General features: G+C 41.3%; 1 protein-coding gene across 1 annotated transcript; it reads left to right on the top strand.

The window, feature by feature from the left end:
- Window positions 1-17: 17 nt before the first annotated feature.
- LOC125898715 (pterin-4-alpha-carbinolamine dehydratase 2-like) lies at window positions 18-19233 on the top strand. Its single transcript, XM_049592597.1, has 4 exons — window positions 18-297; window positions 1382-1513; window positions 16363-16443; window positions 18934-19233. Exons 1-4 carry the CDS (start codon window positions 94-96, stop codon window positions 19027-19029), a joined length of 513 nt encoding a protein of 170 aa, XP_049448554.1. The 5' UTR covers window positions 18-93; the 3' UTR covers window positions 19030-19233.
- The last annotated feature ends 1632 nt before the right edge of the window (window positions 19234-20865 follow it).

Genomic DNA, 20865 nt, shown 5'->3' on the forward strand with positions numbered 1-20865 from the left:
CACTGCATGAAACACACTTGGAGGAATACCTTTGCCATAACCAGACTCCCATTAAAAATGTTGGATTTTAATCAGGCAGGAAGCTGAACAGCCATGGTAAAGTGTGTGTGGACAGGAGAGGACACTTCTGAGCAGAAGAGGTGGCAGTGGAGAGGGCTAACAGCTCACAAAGCGCTGGTTATGTCTGGGTTAATGTTTACCCTGAGGAGGACAAGCAGCTCATGGCCCTGCCACCGCCTGTTGAGGCTGAGCAGTCTGCTGCTGCCTCCGCTCTCCAGGAACCACTCGTCCAAAATGGTGAGTGCTGCAGTGACAGTCTGTTAGCATTAGCATGGATAAACATATGAAGCTGGATTTATGTAGCCACGTTTGAGAGTTATCTGATAAGACACACAGGAACTGCACACACTTGAAGGCTCTGAAGTAGCAGGTGGCGATTGTCCCAGGGAAGACGCGCCGTTGGCGTATGCAGAAATATGTACGCCAAACTCAATTCAAAATGCGCTTAATTAAATGTATTCATGCACATTCATAAAATGACACTCGTTTCAAGCAGCATTTTGGCATTTACGGATTAGGTCAGAGCTATTCTTCTATTCGGCGTAAATAGTTTGATGTATATACCTCATTAGACAATATTAGCTGAGATTATGTGTGCTCTTTCTCCCTCATGTGGGACTTCAATTCTGAGGATTTGCAGTGTCACAAAGTTGAATATTTCGACATTAAATTCTGATCTATAGATTATTAAGTTGCCGAATTGAAGAGTGGGTTATAAAAGGACAGACAAGCGTTATGTTTTTATAACTGTGAGTGTGACGTTGCAAATAATTAAGCAAATATTAAACAGATCCTAAAATAATAATGAAATTTGGTGTGTTCTTTTTTTAATGTACAGATGGAGAATTCACGCTCAGTGATTGCATTCATATGTCTGTGATATTCATATTTAACTGAATAACTCTTGTTCTCTTTATACATCCTGAGTATAACTTTATTTTCATGTGTGGCTATTGCTTCTTTGGTTGCTTGGCCAGCGTCAGTACTCATTATCGGTGCTATGCTGCCACCTTGTGGACGCAGCATTGATAGCACTCAGGTAACCACTACAATGAATTGGTCATCTGAATCACCTAAAACCTGTGGTGCCACACTAGTAGAAATCTAAAGACTCGATCAGCATGTCTAGATCAAGGTGGCGTTTAGGCTAGAAGAGTGAATGTGATGTTCTATAATAATAAAAACAATACTGTTCCACAACTGAAACAAAAGCAGCATTTACTACAGCCTCTAGAGCACACTACAACAGATTGAGAAAAGAGAATAAACACAATAACTGCTTATTATTATTATTAGGAGTTTTGTTTGTGTTTCTCTCTAGTCGTCAGACTCCCACTGGCTCTCCCCTGCAGACCGGGATCAACAGGTGATGGAGCTCAGGGCCACAGGATGGGTGGAGGTGGAGGACCGCGATGCCATCTTCAAAGAGCTTCACTTCAAAACCTTTAATCAGGTGTGTGTCTGTGTGTTTATATTTTGATGTACCTTCTGACAGGTTAGAGTCAGTGTTAGTTCACGTCTGTAACATTTTTGTAAAGTGAGGTTATTTTATCACTCGATGCACAAGTGTAGCAGGTCATTGTTTCAAATAGAAGTTGCGTTGGTGTGATGTTGCTGCTCTAAAACAGAGCTGTCAGTATTGCTGCTGTCATTAGAAACATCAGTCTACAGCTGGGTGTAAGTAGCTTAAAGATGAAGTAAATAAATTCTTGTCCCTTAAATTATTGAGATTACAAGTCATAACTTAACACTGAGAGCACAATATTGGACCAAAGCTGCATCACTGTGCAGCTGGTTACAGTGCACATGGGCTTCTATTCGGTTTGTCATGGAAGAAAGAACACACACACACACACAAGCAGCTGACATCTGCTTCAGTCTCTAGGTTTTTATTCCAGATGGCCAGTAGAGTCTGCATTGAAACTCTTTTTTTTTTTGGTAAAGAAAAGGGGTTCTGCTGTGGTCTTCAGGGGGCTGTTGTAGGCTGTCTGGAGGTTGTTTGATGGGGATCAGGACGCAGACCGCCAGACACTCGACCGTCTCACTAACCATCGGAAACACAGATATTCATCTGTGTTTATACGCTGATTGGTTGCAGGTGCAGCAGGGGGCAGGTTCCTCTTTCACTGGATTTCTTTCTTGGTTCCTACCTGCAAAGACTGCACGTGAACAACCTGTTTATGAGGCTTATCCTGGGTCTGATTAAATTCGGTATATGGTGTTTACATGCTCAAACACATACATGGGATACTTCAAAAACCCAAATATAAACGGGTTATTCATGTCTGTGTTAACGCATTTACTGGTGACTCCTGCAAAGTTGTTGTTTATGAGAGAGGGCAATATTCTTACTCATTGTCTTTGTCAATGGGGCAAGCGTGTTGCTCTAAGACGGAACATGCTGTGCTCCACATGCATAACTGTGGAAATGATTGAAAGCCATAATAAAGTAGTACATGTGAAGCTTGTGGCTATGAGTCGATAGTCAACTAGTGTTTAGTTAAAGCTGTGTTTGTTTAAAGCACCCGGACAACCCAAAGGGGCAGGTTTGTCACATGTAGGGCTGGGCCTCCTCTCGTGTTTTTCTATACTGGTGCCAATACAATACTGGTACAGTAAAGAAAAGCAAGTGCATTCTGAAAATGTTCATATGAGAAATAAGTGCAAATTTAACAATAATTCTCATCTTTTCAACAATCACTGAGTCTACTACTCACTGTTATTACATGTGCATGTTTCTATACATTTCCACTCCTGTGTAGTAACGCTGGCATCACCACACCAAACTTAATAGAGAACTGTATTCTGGTCACAGTGGAAAAGCCTCTGAAGCAGAATTTTACAACCCCAGTACCAAAAAAGTTGTGAAATTGTTTAAAACCTAAGTAAAAACATAAAACAATGATTTGCAAATCATTTGGACCTAAATTCAACTGATTTCAGTACAAAAACAACATATTATTATTTCCATATTGGAAACTTTTTTAGGTAAATATTCACTCATTCTGAATTTGATGCCCGCAACACGTTCCTAAAACGTTGGGACAGTCAGGGGCACAGCTGTGTTACATCACCTGTTCTTTCAGCAACACTCAGTAAGTGTTCGGGGACTGAGGACACTAATTGTTGAAGTTTTGAAAGTAACTTTTTTATTCTATACAACTTTAGTTGCTCAACTGTCCGGGGTCTCCGTTGCTGATTTTGCACTTTATGATGTGCCACACATGTGCAGTGGGAGTCAGGTTTGGACTGCAGTCTATGATCCACACTCTTTTACGATGAAGCCACGCTGTTAGAACGCTTGCAGAATGTGTCTCATTGTCTCGCTGGAATAAGCAGGGACATCCCTGTAAAAGGTGTCATCTAGATGGCAGCATGTTGCTCCAAAACCGTTATGTACCTTTCAGCATTCATGGTGCCTTCACAGATGTGCAGGTTACCCATGATGCTATGAGCAGTAACACGCCCCCCACACCATCACAGATGCTGGCTTTGAACTTTGTGCTGGTAGCAATCTGGATGGTCCTTTTCGTTTTTAGCCCTGAGGACACAACGCCAGGGATTTCCGAAAAAAAGATTTTTGAACTTGTCAGACTACAGCACACTTTTCGTTGGTGTAGTATTGTTGATGTTTGGCTTTTGCTCTGCATGTAGAGCCTTATTTGCAATTGTAGATACAGCGACAAACTGTATTTACCGATGATGATTTTCCAAAGTGCTCCCGAGCCCATGTAGCAGTGTCCTTAACGCAATTATGTCAGTTTTTAATGCAGCACCATCAGAGGGGTCAAAGGTCACAAGCATTAAATGTTGGTTTTCAGCCATGCCCCTTACATCCACAGATTTCTCTGGATTCTCTGAATCCTTTGATGATATTATGAACTGTAAATGGCGAAATCACTAAATTCCTTGCAACTGTGTGCTAAGAAAGGTCGTTGTCAAACTGTAGGATGGTTTGCCCTCAGTTTTTCACAAAGTTAACATTCTTGATGGCGAACAACAAAGCCCTCCGTGCCCTCTTGCTCCTTGTCCAATCTTTTTTGGAACATGTTTAAGGCATCAAATTTAGAATAAGTGCATATTTCACAAGCAACAATACAGTTTATCAGCTTGTACATCGGCTATCTTGTCTCTGTACTGTACTAAATTGAATATAGGTCAAAAGAGATTTGCAAATCATTGCATTCTGTTTTTATTTACGTTTTACACAACGTCCCAACTTTTTTGGAATTGGGGTTGCACATGACGTAGGCTTCTCACTGTTAAACATGTTCCTGAAACCTGGCACTCTTTTAGCCTTCACAAGTGCATTGTTATTAGGTGTGCAAAGCCATCCAGTGGGCCGGATTGGACCCTTTGTTGAGCCAGTTCTGGCCCACGGGCCGCATGTTTGACACACCTGGTTTCGAAGATGTCAGTCATTTTGGTACCTAGTGTTGCTGAGGTCGTTGCCTCATGTGCAATTCGACATAATATCGAGGACACTACATCAGTTATTTGAATTATAGAAACAAAAGTGAAACAATAATAGAAGCACTATAAAAAATAGATACAAACTGTGTGTGTTTTTAGTTGGTTTATATTTTATGATGTCCTGTTCTGAGGAATTGTGATAGAAATTTGAAGTCTTAAAGTCTTTGAACAACAATCTGCACTTGTGTACAACTCACAGAAGTTTCTGCAATAAAGAAAATATTTCGCATTTCTGTAAAATAGACAACAATCAAGGTTCATGTACTCGCTTTTTCTGGAGATTTCAACTGTATCCCACAGCCCTCTAACAAATGGAACTTGCTCAGGTGTTATTGTGACCCCAGTACACAGTTGGGTCACCTGATAACAAGTGGTAATACGAAGTCCTAGAAAAGAAACAGGTGCTGCGATCTTCCCTTCATTTACAGCCAACTGTTAAAGCCATGGGATATGATTGAAAGCTCCAGAAAATAAGCCAGTAAGTGGACCTTGAGATCAGTATATTTTACCGCACATCAGAGTTCCCACAGATATGTATTTGTACTGTGTTTTTGTTGTGAAAAGGATTTTTCCTGAGCACATTTTTCAGGGTCGACCTGCCTCGAGTAGCTCTGCAAACAACTTGAAGTGTTTAATGTAACGTGCTTGTTGTACCAGACAGGTGCGGTTTATCACAGCACAGGAAGCAGGAAAATATTACTTTACGTTTTTTAGTGACTGTCTCAATAATATCACACTAAAAAAGAAACACTAAAAGTTATGTATGAATGTTTTTTGGCAGAGCATCGCGAGGCAGCTTGCTGCTTTGCCTCAGCCCTGTGTTGGGTGAGGTAAACTACAACATCTCAAGGCCACTTAGCGGACTTCCTCTAATCCTGTCGTTAGTTGTTTTAGCCCCTAAAATAGTCTGTTTTTACACTTCCCCGTGTTTGAAGTCGGGGGGCGAGCACTGACCTCCCCCATCTGCTCCTCCTGGCTCTAAAGCCTCTCCTCTTACCCTGACACGTCAGGCTGCATTACCCTGAGACACGCCAGGCGGCCAGTTGGCAGCAATTGGGGTTTCGATCAGAATGATTTCTTTCACAAACAATCAAATTGGTTAAAATGTTTCATCTGGCTCACAAACCACTAACAACCCCATCATTCCTTCTGGTAGATGTGCGTTGCTTTCTGTTTTTTTCTGTCATGCTCGTTGCCACCCTCCTTTCCCCATCTCTGTCTTTGTCTGTGTCTCATTCCCACTCTGTGCCCCATGTTATTGGGGAATGAGCTCATGTTGTTCCAATTTTACATGTTGGCAACTCTCTCCGTCTGTCCTTCTTTTTTGCTCTCTTTTATTCTCTCTCCAGCCACCCCTCCAGTTCTCTGATGCATTTTCGCAAACTCTCTAGCTCGTTTTTCATGGCTGTTCTTAAAGGGCTTTTACCAGAGGGGAATGGAGATGAGGAGCGACACGCTGGCTGATTTCCATTCGCCACTTATCTGCGAGTGATGGGCTTGAGGAAATCAGATCCCCGAGAGTTTATAATGAGAATAACAAATCCCCTTTCTGTGAGTTAAAAGACTTTGTCTTGTGGTCTCTAGGGGGCGGTAGAGGTGTGTCTATGACTGTGTAAATCCACAGTGGCAGTCTGTTGAAGTGGAGCTGAATACTTGAGGCACAGAGCCACTCGTGGCTGCAAATGAATTCAAAAAGAACATGACAGCTGGATTTGCTTTCTTTTTTTTTTTTTTTAACTTTATTTTTCTTTGATTAGGGCAAGTGGAAAGTGTTATGATGCTGTTGCAGCTCGGTAATTTATCTGCGGCATGTGGGCAAACTGTGCGTAGATAGTGGCAGTAGTCTGAGAAGTGACTGTGAGTTATTTTCCTCATCAAGTCCGGTGACGTTTAATCAGGTTTGAGAGGTGAAATCCTCTGTCTGGAGTTGCTTTGGTCAGTGAGAATCCCTGCAATCATATGTGGAAACATCTGTGTGTGTGTCTTTAATACTGTAAATTTTGGTTGGAAATTGTGCTTGTTTTTAAGTTGCAGTCACTGATATTGTTTACGCATCAAGCCATATGTTATGCATGTTTACAGACGAGCATCTGCTTCACGTTTCGGAAGATGAAGTGGAAACATTCATGCGACACAAGTGAAATGGGTAGCCTTAAGATGCAGTTTGTATAGGAGAGGTGAGCTGTGCATGCTCAACTGTTGTGTTACGTTAGCTGAAGTTGACAACGGTGGCATTCCATCTCCTCCCCACAAATACCAAAGTCGTGCAGCGATGGGAAGAAAATCACTCGAAAGCTGCATTTGGGATGGAAAAATGGCTCGTTTTTATCTCGACTCTCTCCTGCAAAGTAAATAACCCTCCCTTTAATAAGGGAGAGAAACGTTTAACCAGGTGTATATCTTGGTTCAGAGTGAACTGTTTTTATTTGCTGATTAACTATAGGTAGATTTAGGGTGTCTACCAGGGGATCACATGTGTTTTTTATAGGTGATTTTTAAGACAACTGTTGAAATGATTAGTCTGTCCGTCAAAAGAATAGATGGACTACAGCTTTGACAATAAAGCTTCAGTGTGTAGGATTTAGGCAGATATATTGGCTGAAATGGAATATAATATAAACAGTATGACTGAAAGTCACCTGAAATAAATAAGAATTGTTGTGTTTTTGTTACCATAGAATTAGAGTGAGTCCTTGTCCATGGACATGGCCGTGTTGTTCCCCCGTGGTTCTACACGAGCTTAGAACAGACAAACCAGACACTGGCTCTAGATTGGGCCTTTTGCATTGTTTGCGTTGGCCACCATATAGCAGTCCCTCTTCGACGAGAGTGTTGGAAAAACACTGTTATATTTTTAAACGTGAACTCTATTTACTACTTTAAATCACGGGGTCCGTTTGTTTTGGAGAGGAGGAGACGTCTGTGGATAATTTGGCTCCTGGTGAAAACCTCCTGAATGTCAGGAAGTTTTTAATAAAAGAGGTGAGCACACATTAGCAGGTGCTGGGCCACTGGCCTGTCGCTGACATGCCGAGCAGTGTCGGAGAAACACTGGCTTGTGACGTGAAACTGCTTTATTCAGTGTTTTTACCATTTTAAATCACTGTGTCCGTTTGTTTTGGAGAGGAGGAGGCCTATGTGGAAAGTTCAGCTAATGGTAAAAACTTCCTGAATGTCTGGATCAGAAACAAGATAAGCACACATTAAGTTATCAGAGAAAATAGTTTAGCACACATCAACTCTTGGTTTCAGCTGGTTGCAATCTGCAATCCTCACCACTAGATGCCACTAAATCCCCCCAAATCTTACACACTGTTCCTTTAAGTATTTGGGAAAAAATGCTAGATTTTGCTGCTTTTTTGTTTGTATATAATTGTAAATTGAATATTGGGTTTTAAATATTGGGATGGGATGATTTTTCACTATTTTCTGACATTTTTAAGACTAAATGATAGATCCATTAATTAGCCAATCATTCAAGAGACTCAGAGATAATGAGACTTTAGGTTTAACCCTATTTAGGGTGCTTCACCAACTGAGGTCACCTAGTTAGTTTAGAATTGTCAGCTAAAGGGTTGAGATTAAATATGCCAGAGACATTATTGTCTGTAAAGGTTACATTTTTGAGTTACAAATATAAATCCTTAGTGCTGGCCATTTTCAAGAATTAGACAGCATTTCCTTGCAAGTCCACGTCACATTAGAATTCATGAAAAGTATTTCGAATGAAAGGGGTGCAGGGATTCACGACACTGGTGATTTTGTTGGACATAAATGTATTAACCAATATGTTGATAGTATGGCTATATTTTTAGTGAGTACCTACAGTATTCGCTCAGCAGTATCCTCTTAGTAGGGCTATATTGCTGCAGGTATGTTCTCCTAACCTTTCAGTGACTTCTGCACGTGTCCACGTGTGACATGAAAAAACGTCTTGTTGAAAATAAGTTTGAAAGGGTCAGTGACCAGGCCTTCACATATTTAAAGGACAGGGAGGTGTGTTAGTTGGCCACGTTCAACCTCATAATGAGCACATAAATGTCACGGACTGATGCCGTGATGCAGTAAAACTCTTCAAAGCTGCTTTGAGGTCATATTAGAAAAAGCTATTCTGTGTCAAAAGGTTTTCCAGAGTAATAAAAAATAGCAAGTGATATATAAATTCACAACATTTACAGTCATATTTGTGCAAAAAAACAATGCCAAAAAGAATACGACACAAACTTTGAGACAAACAACACGCCAAAGTTGTGGTTAACCACAGACGATAACCGCATTACAAGCACCGGAAAAAGCTGAGACGTCCACACAGCTTCTGGACTTAAGTTCCAATTTTGAGACTGAGGAGAGCACTGCAGTGTTCCGACAGCTCCCTCCGCTCCGCTCGCCGAGGCTGATCCCCCTTTTTATATTCAGTCGGGGGCTCCCTCTCCACCAAAGCTCCCTCAAGCCTCTGCCTCTCGTTACGGGCCTTGCTCTGCTTGTGTTGAATAAGTTGTCCTACAACTAAAACTGAGCCCCTGGGTAAACCAAACTCTCAGAGCCATCCCCCTCCTGCTTTACACAGACACACACACGTGCACACACACACACACACACACACACACACACACACGCTCCCACAGTTTGCATACATTGATATCACCCTGTTGTTGTGCTTCCTGTCCATGAATATGATTTACAAAACTGACAATTTAATAGTATTTTCTGCACAATTAAACACTGAATTCCTGTTTTTGTTGAGTGTGTGTTGATTGACATATATGTAGAATTATGATATACAGTTATAATTTTGGTCCATTATCTAAAAAAAAACACTTGCTGAATTCAGCACTAAAAATATATGACTAGCATGATTTTCTTTTTGTCATAGTTTTTATTAAATACCAAATACTTTTGAATACGGATAAAATAAATAATTGAAAAACTCAGGATTCTATATTTGTTAATATAGGAAATAATCAGCCCTAACTCAATTAATTATGTAATTAAATATTTGTATGTTGTATTCCAGAGTTTCTTAACTATGGGAATATAGTGGTCAGTTATAGTGTCATAAATTAACAGTTTCAGCAGCTTTGCCACTGACAAATAAAATTCTGTCAGAAACACACACAAAAAAGTTTATTTACTGGCTTTGAAATGTTTGAAATTGTTAAGATATTTGAAATACATTAAACATCATTCCACCGTCCTTCAAAATTCCATACCTAACCCTTGTGTTTACACACACATGTATACATAATCACCCTACACAAGCGCTCACACCGTATCCCTTACTCACAGCGAGAGGCAGGTTAATCGGCTCAGCGGTGTTCAGTTCCCACCTCCGTCTCCAAAATGGAACTTTCCCTGGGAACTGGAGGCATCACGCATTCACCTCATCTTGTGAAAATGGCTGCAGGGAAGCAGCAAGGTGTGGCGCCCGAGCGGTTAGATAATCTGGCTATCAGTCCTTGGGTAAGCTAAGATGTCCCTGACGTCTGCTGTCTTTTGACGAGCCCAATGTCTTTTTAAGCCCTTGCTGGTAACGCTGCAGTTAATGAGGGGGTTTGCATAAGTTGGCCTTAACGCCATGCCTGAGCATTACATGACACTCTTTACATAAATAGGAGCTGACTTGCGTGAACATTTGTTACACGGGATATTAGTCACTTAATGAGTGTTCACAGCGTGCATCACCTCTGTCAGGGTGTCAAATTGGAGCTCGTCTGTGTTTCTCAACTTTAAGAATGTGAACTTGAGAAGATTATGATGTTACACATGCCCAGCAGAGCTCCGTGCGCTACATGAGAGCTACATGAGAGAACTTCAGCGCTTGGCAGCTTTGCTTCATAATTATTCAATATTTTGCTTTAAGTTACATGTCAACTTAGTGGGCAGCCTTGTCCGGCCAGCTGGAAGCTTGTGAAGAGCTGTTTGGGAAAGGAGAGAAATGAGACATAAGAGGTGTGGTCATCATCATCATCATCACCACCACCACCACCGTGCAATTCAGTGTTCTTGCCTTTCACTGTAGAGGAGCGAAGGTTTTCCAGGGGGCTGATGCTGACGCGGGTGATGATGGGGCTCGCAGGGGTAATCATCGGGTAGTCATGGTGGTGTGTAATGGAGGAGAGCGGCTTGTCTTCATGTGTGTGTCGACACATGCTTGTGTGTGTGCTGAGGAGGTGTGCATATGTGCATTCGAACACGCATCAGTGTGCATGTGTGTGTGTCTGTCAGAGGCTAGTAAGAGTATAGGCACAATCTGCATGCACTTAGTCCTGGCAAGACAGAGCAGGCGTTTCTAAGCCCCTGGACCGCGCGGCGGTGGAAAACCGATCTGTAAATAACAGACACATGTGTTTGAAACTGAGTCCTGTATTCCAGCCCACGGCCGCAATGAGAGAGAGAACACCACTCTGCTCCGACGTCAAATTGTCTCATCCAGTGTTGTATGACAATCATGCCGTAATAGCACCAAATCGGCTCCTCAAAAGCGAGTGCATGGGGGAAAGGGGCATAGCGGGGGTCTGCCGTCGGGTGTTTCTGATTATTTGAGACGGGGGCCTGCATAATGTCATGTCAAATTATCTGACTCTGACAGCTACAGCTTGTTGGGCCAGTTGGAGAGAACGGCTGGCTGGCTAAATGGATGAACAGCCGACTGGCTGGCTGACCTGTTGGCTCAAGAAGTGTGGCCCGGACAATACAAATGGGGTAAACAAAGCACTCTGAGAGGGAGAGTCCTTGACCTCTGTTGACATAAGACCTCAGCTGGGAGTTGAGGGTTGGTTTTATTTCCTTGTTTGGCCCAAGTGGAGGGCGTTGAGTTGACCTACAGGTGACAGACAGCCGTAGCACCGCCACTTCGCCAGTATTGTGTCCTGCTACTCTCCTTACTGCCCCCGAGGGACCACCTCCTGGGAGAGAAGGCCAATGTAGGGCGAAATTTTTCAGGCCTTTTCAGGATTTCAGGTTATTTGGACATTCAACTCCAATTCATTTGTAGTGGGAGATTACGGCTTTCCTTGCCGTTTTCTCGCCTCATTTTTGTCTTCCTGCTACATGAAGAGTCATCTCTCAGGGCTCATGTTGCATACAGGCTGAACTTGTCATCTTCTGTTTCACATTTTGCTGTCCTCCGAATTACATTTTGCTCTGTGGTTCTTTGCACATCAATGAGGTTTAAATGTGGACATGTAACTGTTTGGGAAGTGTGACACTTTGTTTGATAAAGACAGTGCGGCCCGTGCATTGTGCAGCACTTTGAAGTTTGGATAATGAGTATAATCTCTGGTTGGGGTTGGTTCACTGTCAACTCAATTGATTCAAAATGAAAATAAAAAACACACTTAGAATACAGCATTTGTTGTTAATCATTGGAGAACTTCAGCATGCCATGAGCTGGCTTTGGAAGACAAATATACTTCTTGAATTAAAACTAAATTGAAGTGACCAATTATTCGTCCAGACTACGAGTTCCTTACTCTGCCAAGTTTGGAAATCTGTGGAAACCTATTGTACAGATGTGACTGCAGATGTTTGCAGTTGCAGACCCGTCGTAATGTCAATGAATCTACAACTGCGTTATTGTGATGATGTTGCCTTAAAGTGGTGTGACACAGTTGGCAGAGATGTAGTGTTAAAAGGGATCCTCCCTGTATTAAAGAGGGAAGTGCACTCGTTATTCACACATGCTGATCAAGGCCACGAGCCTGAAAACAGTTCATCTCCAGCGGGAATAAATTTGAAACTGTTCCAGTAAAATGCAACCCTATACTCTCACAGTCATGAGCACAGTAATAATCAGCATACAGCATTTGGACTGCTGACCAAAACCCTCAAATCTAGCCAACAAATGTAACAGGCATTAAGTCGAGCCCGACTGGATTTTTTAGGCTAATACTGACATTGGTATTTTTCTGAATACAATTTACAGTTGTTACAGTTGTAATGCCATACATATAAATGTCATAATCTGCCAGTAATATTGATCTAGCTCTAGCATGGATGTACAAAGAAAACTGGATACAGTGTCGAGGGCGAGGCTTCGCTCATTCCTACGAAAGTTGCTCAGTGGTGCATGAAGCAGAAAAGGCTTGATTTCTGTGGTATGAAATTTCCTGGATCTTCCGGATCATTGGGCCCACAGAACAAGCTTACTAGAGACTTACAGTGGTCGAGCAGCTAAATTTTGGCGATTGCTGCGTTCACATGGAATCAGGCAGAAGGTAGACGGCATTCGGAAAACACCTTCTGAATGGCACAGGAAAAACAAACAAACTCTGACAGAATGGACGATAAAATGAAACATGCATGATGAAATGGTAACGCTGTATTGTTTAAATAATTATTTAATGGAGATTATTTTATAAAGCTTTTCCAGTAATGTCCGGTAATTGTCCAGATTGCCCATGTTTTAGCCTTGTGTGAGGGAGCCATCTAATATTTGGTTGTAAATTCCATTGCAAAAGATGGCAAAAAGTTAAAATATTTTAACTTTGAATGGCAATGCCATCTACCATTACAGCTACCAGTATTCTCTGCCGCTCTCACTTAATTCTACCGTACTGCTCTCATCAGCTAAAATGACATCCAGTTTACCATCTGCTGGATTACATGTGAACGCAGCATTAGCCCTCTGCTAATTTGAATGGGGATAAAAATAATTTAATGGTTGGGTCGTCTAGACTTGTGAATATTTTAAGACCAAACTGATCATATTCTTCAGACATCTCTTTCTGCAGTGTAAGTCAAAGGGAAAAAGTCTTTTTGTGCCCTGCAGCATCACATGACAGACCCAGAAGTTGTAATTCCATGTTTGGCCACAATTTAAAATTGGCTTAAAAAAAGTGGTTTCTGTCATTTTTGGGAGTTCCTGTTACACTGATGTATGTTCAAGTGTTCATCTTTCTGATAAGTTTGTTTGTATTTATTTATTTTTTGCGATGAAATTCGGGTGTGACTTCATGATTGACGGCATGCGTCATTCGATGTGCCTGTGATCAATGCCACTGCTTGTGATTGGGTCTGATAGGTGTATTGGTGGGACCTCGATACCGCAGCTCCACCTACCGATCAGGAAGTGGCTCCGAAAGGGCAACGTGGCAGTGCCCATATCTGGGATGATCATTTTTGTACCATGGGGGAAGTTAAGAAACCATCTTTATATGCAGTGTATGATGTGAACGAGCATAATTAAAATCTGCAGCTCAAAGGTCTAGAGTGTGCAGATCCACCACAGCAACACGTGTCTTGTGCCTATGAGGGTAACAAAAAGAAAAGAATGAAAATGTAAATTTGAATGCTCGTGTAAAAACTGTCTTCATGCATATTCTTACACCAACTCTGGCCAGTCTGGAGTGTGTTGAAATGCCAAGGGGACGAGTTTTTGTTCCGTAACAGAGTCCAGGCTGGAAAGTGAGTTTTTGAAAGAACATGGTGTTTTGAAACGGGACAATGTGCAGGAACCCTTAAGTGTTCACACAGAATCCTTTTACCTGTCACTCAATGTTCCTCGGCAGCAGATTAGCCTGAGCTCGGCCCTGAGAGAGAGAGAGGACATGTTTGGACAACACCTGACATGACAGGCTGCTTAGCCATCTCCATTAGAGCCAATGAGAGCTGAGAAAAAGCAGACCGCCTCAGTCTCCAAATTGGTGCCAGTGGGGTCAAGTTGCAGGAATATGCCAATTACTTAAATTGATCAGGAGACGGTTTCCTTGATAACCAATTTGATCAAGCTGCCGATCGTGTTACACGTGTCGTGCTGCACGGGCACTGAACAGGACGTCTCAGAAATTGGTTACAACGCACTAAAAAGGCTAAACGCAATTCCTTCTGTGAGAGTAATTCTGTTTCGTCATGTCAGGTGGTGGACGGAGCCGCAGCCATGGTCTGTAAACAATGGCGTTTCAGTTGATTTAATTAGGCAGGGAGGAAGTATTTAGGGGCTTAATTGAGATTGCAGTGGGAAATTGCTCTGAAATAGGTCTACCTGATTTTTTTTCTCCTCTCCTCACAGTGGGCATGACGAGGGATTTCACTCTCCTCTTTGTAGATAATTAGAATAACCATAATCACTCCCTGGATGGCCTGTGATTGGAGGGAGCCACATGCCGAACTCAAAATATGAAGAGTGTGTATGTTTCCGAGTGTGTGCCTGCGTGCTGTCTGCTCCTTACGTGGGTGTGGAAGTATGCACATACATGCCTTCACGAGGGTTTTCTACATGCACAGAGTCTTTTCTGTGCCTCAGATGGCAGCATTGCTCCTTGTGCTGTGTATGTCCACTGCTATGTTTTGCTCATTTCTTTTCCAGCTGCAACAATAAGTCGAAAATGATTAGCAACTATTTTGATAATCATTCAATTGTCTTGAGTCGTTTTATAAAAGGAAAAAAATCCCCAAATTCTTGGGATACAGCTTTTAAAATATGAATATTTTCTGCTTTATTTAGTTTTCTGTAATTGTAAACTGAATATCTGTGGATATTATACTATTTGTCAGACCAAACACGATACTTGAAAGTGCAGAGGTGTGGACTTGAGTCAAAGCACAAATTTGGTGACTTTAGTATGAACTGGACAAAATTAAAAATAGATTGCAAACTGACTTGGACTTAAACACCTATGAGTGCTGACTTCACTTGTAATGGAGCCTTTTAACTTGAAAATATTTGGTACTTTCCCCCAAATCCAAAGATTAAAAGGTGTTGTTTTTTTTTTAAAGATCAATTAGTTTCACTTGATTTTTGTTGTTGTTGTTGTTGACATTTTTCATTTTATTTCATTTTCGACATTAAACATGCAACCACATGCAATAGCACATTAAAGGACAAACAGTCTTACAGAAAAAGTCTCACAAATATGGAGAAAGAAAAAAATGATTTTTCATTTTTCCAATATGAGATGAGATTAATACAGCAAGACCAAAGAGAAACATACAAATTTAATTCTGATTCATGTTGCTGTATGATATGAAAGTGCAATGTCAGCACTACTTTTTAAAAATGATTAAGTTCACTCGCACTTGTTTTAACAAATAAATACAAATTTTAAAAAGCATTCATAATTTTTGTAAATGTAATATATTGTAAACCTGTTGTTAAAATGGAACTACATTTAGTAAAGAGCATATTATGACTTGTTTCAGACTCGAATCTCAAAGTTAAGGACTTGGGTCTCAACTCAGGACTTGCTTGTCTTGACTTGGGACTTGAGTGCAAAAACTCAAGGCTTACTTGTGACTTGCCAAGCAATAACTTGGTCCAACCTCTGCGAGGTTGCCATCTTGGGGTTTGGGAAATTGTGACGTGGATTTTCCCCCATTGTCTGTCAATTTTATTGACTAAATAACCTGCAGATTAATCTGGAAAATAATTGACTGATTAATTTATATCGGAAATAATAGTTGTTGCACCTTTTTTTCATCCTGGGTGTATTGATTCTGACCCTATTAGCAAAGTTAAATTAATGCTGCAACACATTTCTGGGTACAGTGCCATTTTTTGTGATGGAACATTATAATTTTACAAGATCTCTGTCAGGAGCCTTTTATGTATGTTTTTAATAGTTTCACAAACTGATTGCATTTATATTTTTTTAGGAATGGCATTTTTATAGCTAACTATATGTTTTCAAATATGTGCACTATTTTGGAGGCTGTAGTTTGTGATGCTGTCTAACTGCTTTGCATTGTACTGGAAGTTGTTTCTAATATTCTGTCCAGCCCAATTATATCAATGAGAGTAAAAAGGCATGCAAAGATGCAGTTTTTTTGTAGAGGAGAAATCCACTTCCTGATGTGTGTTTGACTGACAGACAATTGTTTCTTCCTAACCAGGCATTTGGCTTCATGTCACGAGTGGCTCTGCAGGCAGAGAAGATGAACCATCACCCAGAATGGTTCAACGTTTATAATAAGGTAATGACTTTCTCCACATTATGGCCCAAATCACAATTTGTAATAGTGATTGAGGAGTCACTTACAGTGCTGAATTTGTTTAGTATCCATTACAGAAATCACGGCCTGCAGACTCAAACAGTGTTATCACGGCTACGTGTTTGAGTTACTGCCATATTTGCAATGCTACGGTTGGCTTATGACAAATTACAGACACACCGAGATCAATCAAACCCGGATAAAGTCAGATTTTTTCATGTCAAACAATCCTCGCTGGTTCTGGAGAGCTCTCCACTCAAAGCCTGAAACACACTCCGTTAGTCAGAACGACGAAAAAGCGCAGTAGCTTCACACTCTAATCCCATCGTTTTTCTTGTGAAAAGCTCTGCAAATATCTCTACCTCCCCTCCACAGCCCCAACACTCACGCACACTCTCACTTTCCTTGCCTCAGAAATAAAGTAGTGGTTGATATGACAAACCCAGTCCCTGAAAATCTCTCAGCATTAGGCTGTAGCCACTGAGTTACTGTGTGGTGGACCGGGCCGCTCTGACAGGAATGCTGCTCCTAATCCACTCTTTATTAAAGTGGCTGTAGAATGGTGCTACAGGTCTCTGGGCCCCCACAGCACTTTCCACCAGACACTTACACATAAATCCCACTCTGACTGAGCTTCAGCCTCGACAAAATAGATGCAGTGTATACTGAGCTACTGCTAATGTTCTATTAATATTCATTCATGCTCTGCTCTGTTTTATCGGCTCTCAGTATTAAGATGGGAGTTTACAAACATTTCTCTCTGGGCCGGAGCTGCTCTCCAGGCAGTAACCTCATGGGCTGAGTCAGATGCAGCCTGCTGGACGTGGAATTGGAAGTGCGTTGAATTTATCACAGTTTCTGTCAAGTAACAGGACAATATCTGTAACTCTATGTGGATCAAGGCTTAAAGAAATAATTCAACATTTGGGAAACACGCTAATTCACTTTCATTCCAAAACTGAGATCAGGAGATCGGTCTGGTGTCTGCGCATTAAGTACAGAGTAGGGGCTGGCACAGTTTTTCACTACATGATTATTGTTGCCAAAAGAGTTTATGATAATGACATTATTGTGATTTCTATTGATTTTTTAAATTTATAATAACAATGCTATCAGTCATATTCATCTGACTGATAGTTCAGTTTTTTATTTTTTCCTATTTTGTTTTTTTTGGCAAGTGTGGGAGGTGGAGAACGAGTCTGTAACCATAACTATATAAAAGTGCACAAAAATAGCACTTTAGTGTACATAAAGGAACTTAATGTATTGTGAAAAGGCAACCAGATGGTGTTGGAGAAGGGAGACAAAACAAGTACTGAAAGAAATGGAGATCATTTAAGAGAAGCTGGATTATTTACACAATATCATCATTATTATTAACATAATATTAGTATTTCATTTTTGAATATCATGGTTATTGTCAATACTGGTATATTGGAACACCCCTAATACAGGGTCAGGATGTGGCTAGCCTAGCTTAGCATAAAGACCGGAAACAGGGCAAATATCTAGCCTGGTTCTCTCCAAAGTAAAAAAAAATATACATACCTAATAACTCCTAAAGCGTTTTAGCAACAACAGCGGGGTGCAGTGCTTGTTCGCAACTCCCTTAAGTCCCGTCTTCCCATCATCTAAAATATACCAAAACCTGGGCTCACTGGCAGAATCTGGCAACCAACAATGTAACTAGCAATGCAACACAGAAGTACTGCATCAGCGAATAAACTGTTATTAGTAGAGAATTAACTCCATCACCTCACTCACCATGAGGGTGGCTCAGGCTCAGGAGGTAGAGTGTTGACTACTATTTGGGCAGTCAGAGGTTCGATCCAGTCCACATGTTATCAGAATGTCCTTGGGCAAAATACCGAACTCTGAATTTCTCTCCAAGGCTTTGCCATCGGTGTGCAAATGTACGTGTGAATGGGTGAATGTGGCGTGTAGTGTAAAGCGCTTTGAGTGGACAGAAGACTAGAAAGGCACTAAATGCAAGTCCAATTATAAAAGTTAGCTTTTAAGTCAACAGGAAAAAAAGAGGTACAGTTATACTCACCGATGCTTATGCTGTTACAGGAATACTCTACCATAAAACTGTGTTATGATGAGCAAATACTCAACTCTAGGACTCTTATAAAGTGGCTCTGACAGTAGCAGCGGTTACAAGGGAGCCCAATTGTGGATAGTCACGGCCAAAAAAAAATGCATATATAAAAACGTACAAAGAAACCACTCTGCCAACATAATCCACTTCTCCTTGATTCACACGACTTCCTGAGTGAAGTATTTATTTTGACCAGACATCCCCTTTGTCATACAAATTTGTCAATTACATAACTTGCAATCTGAAATGTTTGGATTTTACCAACATTGTTTATTTATTTCATAGTAAAACTGTGATTACAGCCCCAATTTTCTGTTTGGTCGACATGCTATTGCTTTGTAATTGCAAACAATGTGTATGTGTGCTCACAGGTCCAGATTACATTGACTACACACGACTGTGGAGGACTGTCAAAACGGGACATCAAAATGGCCAAGTTTATCGACAAAATTGCACTTTCAATGTAAAAGTCTTAAATCAGAAGTCCACCTTGTTTCTCCGCTTTCAGTCACACCTCTGCTCAGTCAAAGAATTATTCCTCATATTGATCCACAGACCTCTGGTTGATCTTAAATAAAATCTGTAACAGAGTTTCTATTTTTGTGTTTTTATGTTGTTTGCAGCACATTTTGTACAAGCTTTCTGCAAGAATAAAACTTTGATTTTGTGAAGCGGTGTTGTCTCTGTAAACTGATTTACGGCAGTGTAGCTCTGCACTGACTCTTGAACAGGATGACATTTCTAAGGCTTTGGAGAAAACCTTGCTCTGTGGTTTAGATTCCACCTCTAACTGATTCTGGCAGATTTAATTTCGCTGTGTGTGTCACTGTGTGGTTTTCTTGTTTTCAGCAGTGTTTATTTTCACACATGGAATTAAAATGGAGCGTAATTGCTCTGCAGTACTCTGTCCGGTACTTGCCAGCGATCCAGAGGATACTTTTCCCTGTCAGTCCTCCACCAGACCACATGTTCTCCTTTTGGCCATGGAGAGTGGAGCGAAATGAGGAAGGGGGTCAAAGTCAGTAGGAAGGGGATTTATGTGATTTACGGTTTGGTAAGGGATGAGTCAGATAGGGCTGCTGTGTTTTCCTGACTGGATCGCCATCAGGAGAAGATCAGCAAAGAGAAAAGAGTGCAATAAAAGCCAATTCAGTAGAACTATGTTCATGCTGCCAACCTGTGTAGCAAAAAGTCTCTTTCTCTGTCCTCTCTGCACCTTTAGCCTGGAGAAGGGAAGCTAATGTGTGTAGCTCTTGTTCCCCTCAAGAATTAAGTAGGTGGTGTTATTACCTGAGGCAAGGTGCCGAACACCTAGAGTGCTCTGTTGGATGATCATGATTGCTTAAATTAGTTTAGTGTTCCTAAACAATGAGTAATTATGTGTGCTCAGCATTTCCAGATCAGGTCAAGGTGTAAGAATACAGGTACAATAGCATTAAAGAAATAGTTCCACATTTTGGGATGTACATTTTTCACTTTCTTGCTGAGGTTTAGATGAGAAGATCGATACCACTCTCATGGCGGTATGGTAGATGTGAAGCTAAGGGCAGCAGGCTGTTAGCTTAGCTTAGCACAAAGACTGGAAGCAGGGGGAAACAGCTAGCCTGGCTCTGTCCAAAGATATTACAATCCGCCTGCCAGCATCTCTAAAGACTAGCCTACTCTCAGATCCTGTTTATACCTGGTATTAACATGCATTTCGGTGAGCCGAACATAAGTGGACAGCTGAGATTCGTTGCCGTTCACACCTATCATGCCTCTCCAGCTGACCACTTATGTTTGGATTTTGTCAACGCCTGCGTCACCTACAATAAAAGGTCAAAGTCAAAGGTATTGCTAGCAGTTGTGTCGGTATAGCTGGAGATAGCGTTCTCAGCCGAATTCAGAATGTCTTCCTCCAGAAGGCAAAATGTTGAACGGTCATGCAACACTTTGTCCAGCTTGTTGTTGACAGCACGCTGTCACCAAACAACCACCATGTCCTGCACTCATGACATTGTCTTTGTTGGGGACACATCAGGATGCACTAAAAGATATGTGGTCAAATGTGTCCCAGACCACCTCAGCAAGTGGTTTGAGCAATCAGATCACAATGCATCTTGGGGGTTGTTTGTACTTGTATTTAGGGATGTCCACTTCTGATCAGAAACCCAAGACATGTTCATACCAGGTATAAACAAGCTCTGGAAAACTCTGTCAGAGCTGGTGTCCCTGTCATCTCATCGTGTTTCTCCTTACTTTTACTTGTGCCCAACCTTACCCTAACCCCAGGCAGTTATTTCTGCTTTACCTAACCATAGTGG

Source organism: Epinephelus fuscoguttatus, linkage group LG12 (genome assembly GCF_011397635.1).
Source record: "Epinephelus fuscoguttatus linkage group LG12, E.fuscoguttatus.final_Chr_v1".
Taxonomy (NCBI): Eukaryota; Metazoa; Chordata; class Actinopteri; order Perciformes; family Serranidae; genus Epinephelus; species Epinephelus fuscoguttatus.